At 40.0% G+C, this 6,435-nt stretch overlaps 1 protein-coding gene across 4 annotated transcripts in view; it reads left to right on the forward strand.

Moving 5' to 3' along the window:
- Positions 1–22: 22 nt before the first annotated feature.
- LOC102249144 (cytochrome b5 reductase 4) overlaps positions 23–6,435 on the forward strand; it is a 77,468-nt gene continuing 71,055 nt past the window's right edge. Inside the window, exons 1-3 of one of the 4 annotated variants that reach the window (XM_014542663.1) lie at positions 23–245; positions 574–629; positions 3,766–3,898. In XM_014542663.1, coding sequence (XP_014398149.1) covers positions 574–629; positions 3,766–3,898 — 189 coding nt within the window. In that variant the 5' untranslated portion in view covers positions 23–245. Of the gene's footprint in view, positions 246–514; positions 536–573; positions 630–3,765; positions 3,899–6,435 lie in introns of those variants that run through there. The other 3 variants (XM_014542662.1, XM_005869948.2, XM_014542664.1) reach the window with 3 other exon arrangements.

Consider the following 6,435-nt stretch of genomic DNA (forward strand, 5'->3'; position numbering starts at 1 on the left):
CTTTACCGCATCCCTCCAGCGCATGCCTCTCCAGCTCCTCCTCTCCGCTCCCGCCCTCCACTCCTCCTCCCCTCCCCACTCCCCCGGGGTCCACGCTCGGCAGCGATCGGTTCTGCCGAGTCTGGGCTCACGTCTCCTCTGCGCGCCTTTGCTCCCCACTCCGCAGATCCGGAGGCTTCTGGAGACCGTGGGTTGACGCACGAGGAAAGCAGGAGGAGGAGGCCCCGCACCACGCCGAGGAGGTGGTGAGTGAGCCGCGCGTGGTTGGCCGCGCCTCCGAGGGGCGCAGATGGTTCTCCAGGGCTGGGAACGCCGGCCCGAGGGAGACACGCGCCCGGCCAGCCCCTCGCTTAAGATCGCGCCTGCTGGTGGTCCTGCGGTGGTCCTACCCGTGGTCCTGTTGGTGCTGATGAGGCGAGAGCCATTGCGACACGGGGATCGGGCCAAAAGCGAGGCTGCAGAGAGCCCCTGGGGTCACATTCCCTGTGGGCGCGAGGAAGGCTTGGTCCCGCGAGTTTCCAGGTTCTAGAAAAAGGTGAGTGATAACTATGATTCGTCTCCTTACGTCTCCAGATGCCCGGGATGACCGAAGCCTCTGGAAAGCTTTCGCGATACAGGCACCCAGTCAGGTGAGTGACAGGCCAAACCTAAGGTCTCCTGCTGCTCCAGCCCCTGGAAAGAGCCAGGGACTTTGCACGGCCCAGCTCAGCAGCTGGTCCTGCAGTTTTTCTATTGGAAAATCCTGAAGGTAGTATCTTCAAGGTTACTTTATCTTCCCAGTCCCAGAGGTCTTTTAACTCATCGAATTGAAAAATGTAGGCGCTCACACTCTCTTAGAAGAACTGCTAATCAGCGCATACTCGGTAAGAGGCTTAAGGAATATTGTATAAATAGGGAAAGTGAACGATGATATAGTAAAAGTTGAACGTTGACATCTTGTGCCTGCAAAAGTTGTTTGCTTTTTAAGGTCAAGGGGTCCGAATGCAATTGACTTCACACCAGGCAAAGTGTATATATTCTTATTCTCCTGCAAACCAGAAGGAAGAAAGATGTTCACAGTTGCAGTTTCATAGCAAAGGGAGCAAAGGGAGCTTGCTACCTTAGGAGAAAACGGAAATGCGATGAAAATTCTAAAGGTCCCTAAGGGTCATAAAAGGGATCACAAATTGTAGGGCATAACAATGAGGAGCTAGTTTCCTATTCTAATCACAGGAAGTCAGCCTTTTTGAAGGATTCTCTGTAGCTTTTATTCGGGTAAAAGGTTAATTTTGCAGTTTGCCTGCTTCAGAGAGCTGTTAGGTGAAGAACTATATGTTTGTAACTCGCCAGCCTGGCTATGTGTTTATAAATAACATGTTGCTTAATTTCCTGCCATGTGCTAGCTCTAGTGCAGGACACAGGAAAAAAATAATCATGGCCCCCTGGGAAGTGTTGTGAGAGAGTTCAGTTGGGTCAGTGTTACACTTCAGGGCATGAAGTGGGGAGTGGGGAAGAGTCAGGAAAGTGTATTTATAGGTTGTGGTCTTCAAGTTAGCCAAATGTTTGTAGGTGGGGAAGGCAGGGCCAGAAGAAACAGCATAGGGAGAGAGATAACAGGGTCATGGAACAGCATGGCTCCTCTGGGAGCATCAGGTTGCTGGAATTTGGGGGTGTGAAGCTGTCTGTGGTCATTCCAGCAAGGAAACCAGAGGCCCGATCTTGTGCACCTTGGTGCAGAGTTTTGCCCTGATCCTGTAGGTAGTATTGGGGATTACTCAAAGGATTTTAACCAGAAGAGTAGTGTGATCAGATTTATATTTCAGAAAAATCACAAAGGAAATGGTATATACTAGTAGTCTTAGAACACCAACGTGAAATTGAAAGGCATTGCAGTTGTTCAGACAAGAATGATAAAGAGCCATTCTAAGGCTCTGGATGTGGGATCGGACTGGGTGAGTTTGGGGTATACCTAGATGACAGTAGATTTAGGCTTATAATGTACTGGATATGGTAGATGAAGAAGAGGTAAAAAGACAGAATGGTTCCCTAGTTTGTGGCTGATGACCAGGTTGAATGCTGTACTAACAGATTGGAAATTAGGCCTAAAACAGATTTGGGGAGCAAGATAATGGGTTCAATTTTCCATTTATGGTATTTAATGTGCCTATGGGGCATCCCAGTGGCAATGCCCATTAGGGAGCTGCCTATGTAATTCAGGGACTCATCATCAAGTTCTTAAGTGGAAAGGCAGACTTGGGAGCTTTGGTAAATGAACAGTTGGAGAAATCATGGCAGTGGGTCAGGTCATTCTGGTGAGTCCAAGAGGGGAGATGATCACTTGTGATAAAACCATGGGGGAAGGCCAATACCTAACCTGTATACAGAGAAAGAAGCTCCACAAAGGAGACAGAGAAGACTTATCCAGAAGGGGGAATTCAGGAATGTAGGGCGTGCCTGGAAGAAAAATGGTCAGTGGGAAATTCTGGGGAGGATATGGTAACAATTAAACAAGAGTCTTTGTGTTGAGCAATTCCAGTAACACATTAAAAAATCTGTTTGTTTCGTATACAAGCAATTCTTTCCTATTCTGAACTACTGTAGAATTATGTTTGCACTTCTCTTGTTTATTTTACTTTAAAATTTCTATCTTGAGCAGTATTATGTGCTTCTAATTCTTTTTACTCAATTGTCAACTTCTTGAGGGTAGGGATTGTGATTTATTCTTCTTTTAATTATGAATTATATCCGGCATAAGAAAGCACTGAAATATTTATTGAATGACTGCATTATTAATGGTTACTAATTTGACACCAAAATTGTAAACTATTTTTTACCACATTGCTAAAAACAGTTATAAACTACATTGCCTAATTTTTTTTGCCTTCTAAAATGGAGTATACTGAGCATAATGTACCATCTCTTTGTTAGAATCACTCTATTATATGAGCTCATGGGGCTATTTACACTGAAATGACTACACTGTTGTTGGACATTCAGCCTTATCTCTACTCTTTTCTTTTCCTTGGATGAAAAATAATAGATCAGATGACAAGTGTAGTATTTTTCAAAAATTTGAAATTCTGAGGTAAACATGTTTACATTCGAATTATTTATATGAAACCAGTGTCATTCTAATTCTCAATATGGTGTCCCAAATTTGATTGGATGGTGAAAGGGAAGGGAGATGGGATTAAGATTGGGCTCAGAGGTAACCTTGCTGTACCTCAAGTTGTGAGCGCATACGCAAACTTTTAAAAATAGTGCTTTTTGTACTTTTCTAAACTTACATTGGCTACATCTGTAAGAGTTAAATGTGTGAGCTTTAAGCAAGGTCTTGGTAATTTCTGCCTCTGTGTAAGGGCATAACATTTTATTGTTTTTATGAAGCTGTCAGAATTTCTAATGTAATGGTAGGATTCTTTTTTTTCCCTAAGAAATTTCGAAATTGGAAGGTAAGCCTGTTTTTTTAAAGAATAAATATATCTATAATGCCTGAAGTAAGCTAAATATTGATCTTAGGTTTACACAGGGTTCAGTGTGAATTTGTTTGACTCAATTTACAACTTGGATAAAGATTTAAAATAATCAACCAGTTAGTGATACTTTGGCAAGTAGACTCCATGAAAGCTGTGATAGTAGCATTTTAAACCTATATCTTAAGACTGTGTCTAAGTGCATAAATCAATTGTTAAAAATACATGGAGTTCTTGACTTTGAACATTTCATGAGTAGAAGGATTCTAAATATAAAAAAGATAAAGTGTATTATGTTGTCTGCTTTTTTCAGACTATTTTGGCCAAAATCAAAGTGTTATGATTACTTATATCAAGAAGCAGAAGCTCTTCTGAAAACTTTTCCAATTCAAGCCACAATTTCATTTTATGAAGATTCTGATAGTGAAGATGAAATTGAGGAACTGGTCTGTGAAAATTAATCTGATTAGTTACTTTTGATGATATTAAACATTTGTAGGATTTAAATTTAGTGTGCAAATATATCATAATTCTTTAAATTTATTTATTTGTATGTAAATTATTAATAAAATGAATATTTTGTAAGTACTATAGTAGTTGGGCCTTTTTTAAAAATCCCTACACTGTTATTCAATGCTGGAATTTAAAAGTAGATGCCATTTACAAATATCTTGATTGTACTGTAAACATTGGGAGCTTACAAAAGATAATTTTGATCTCAAACTATGAAGTTTATCTCTAGTAATAATTTTGCAAATATTTAATTATACTTTTGCATAGAATGACAATATTTTCAAACTGAATCTTGTAACATCTGCTATTTCCTATCGATTTCCATTGGATATTGTAGTTACAGGTGAATATTATTTGATAATGAAGAAAATCACCTTATGTCCCAATTACACATTATTATTATGTATTTGCTAGCAGATGGTGAAAAACACTTTAAATCATTGTCTGTAATTGAGAATGGGAATTAGTGTCAGGACTATTAAATTTTAGGCATTTTTAATGAATGATGAGTCAAGTAATTCTCTCTTTAATACTCTTCTGCTGTCCTTAAATCCAGTAATAAAATAGCATGGGTGTTCAATACTTATGGCAGTACATTGAGGAATCCCTAGAATTAAAATGTCTAAATGGGCATTACTTACATGGAGTCTAAAAAGGGCAGCCAAAAGGTCAGAGTTTGATAGTGTTTTTTCCACTTTCTCTCCAAGGGGGAATTTGGGCAGATATGAAACATTCTCCAACAACATCACCTTCCTTTGCTCTAGTTTTCTGCTCTGATATTCTCATGAAAGCATTTTCTTATGGAAAGAGAAATAAATTCTCAGTGATTGGTGTTTTAAAGTAGATTTATAGAAGAATACAACTCTTTTAATGTGAGAGAAAAAGAGTACTTTGCAAGGTAAAGGTAACAATAAACTATGGTAATGAATGAAGTTCCTTTTAGCTCAAATACAATTTTTTTCACAATAAACATTTCAATTGCAAATAAAGAATGTTTCTGCAATATTTCAGAACAATAATAGGCAGAGGTGAAGGTCTGAGATGGTTACCTAGCTAAGAAATGCCTCTTACTTGAATGGCTACTTATATTTCCTCATTTTCCTGTTTAATTGAAAAAAGTGACAGACATTAATTTACAGACACTTTAAGGACAAGGCAATTGAAATAGGGCAAGTTCAAACCATAGTTCAGACTCAGGAAAATTAAGTAATGGAATGAGGCTGTGGAGAGTTATTTAGAACTATATTTCTTCTGAAAACTTTCTCCCTTCACTGCATTCTGTTCTCAGATGTGTGTGTTCCCCAAGGAAAATACTCATCAGGTCTCCAATCTGAAACCTTGAGACTTAGAGACTGTTGTTTACCTGCATGGTATTTGTGCTTCTCATCGATATGTTGGAATAGTATGAAGAACCATTGCCATTTATTGAGTGCCTTCTTTTATTTTTTTCTTTTTGATTAAGGTATTACATATGTGTCCTTGTTTACCTGCATGGTATTTGTGCTTCTCATCGATATGTTGGAATAGTATGAAGAACCACTGCCATTTATTGAGTGCCTTCTTTTATTTTTTTATTTTTGATTACGGTATTACATATGTGTCCTTATCCATATGATGTATCTCAAAATCACCACTCTGAATGAAAAAAACTGGATGCCATAAAAGAGTGCATATTTATATGATACCATGTATACAGAATTCAAGAAAATACAAATTAATTTATATACCCAAGGATATGTTTGAGTGCCTTCTTTTAACCAGGCACTGTTTTATGTAGTTTACATCATCTTATTTAATCCTTACTAAAACATAAATTCATTATGCAGATGGGAAAATCAGGCTTTGAGATACTAAAGTACCTTGCATAACCTGACTCTTAAATACTGCAATTGGGGGTGGGCTGCATCAGTATACAATTCCTTGTATCTTTCAGGGAAGGCAGGAAGTTAGATGAAGAGGGAAAACTCATGAGCAGGCGAATGGAGCAGAAGACTTTACTAACGTCTTTGACTCATAATGTCAGCCATTAGCGGGGGTTCTTAAAGGTGAAGTTTTCTCTTCACCTCACAGGAGTGGCTGTTTGCATTTGACACCTTGGTTTTTAAAGCTTCCCTTTCCTGTACAGCTTGGTGCCTTAGAGGAGAGAGTTTCAGAGAAATCAGAATTCTAAGTTGTGTAATGGTAGTGCTTGTTTAACAACGGACAGACACTTGTGGGTGAGTCCGCAAGCATTTGGTCTTAGATGCGGTCAGCACCAAGGCTAAGGAACAGCTTCACTCTTATCTTACGCAGAATAGCTGTCACGTCCCCGCGGTGCTGAAGTTCAGGCAGAACTAACGGAGCATGCGTACTTTCCCCTAGTTCCGCGTCGCCTCCCCAGCTCCCTGTCCGTCACGTTGGCCCCGCCCTACGCGACTCGACGTGCTGCGTCATGGCGCGCCTCACCCCGGGCGACCCCGGAAGTGGGTCG

Source organism: Myotis brandtii, unplaced genomic scaffold (assembly GCF_000412655.1).
Source record: "Myotis brandtii unplaced genomic scaffold, ASM41265v1 scaffold31, whole genome shotgun sequence".
Lineage (NCBI taxonomy): Eukaryota > Metazoa > Chordata > Mammalia > Chiroptera > Vespertilionidae > Myotis > Myotis brandtii.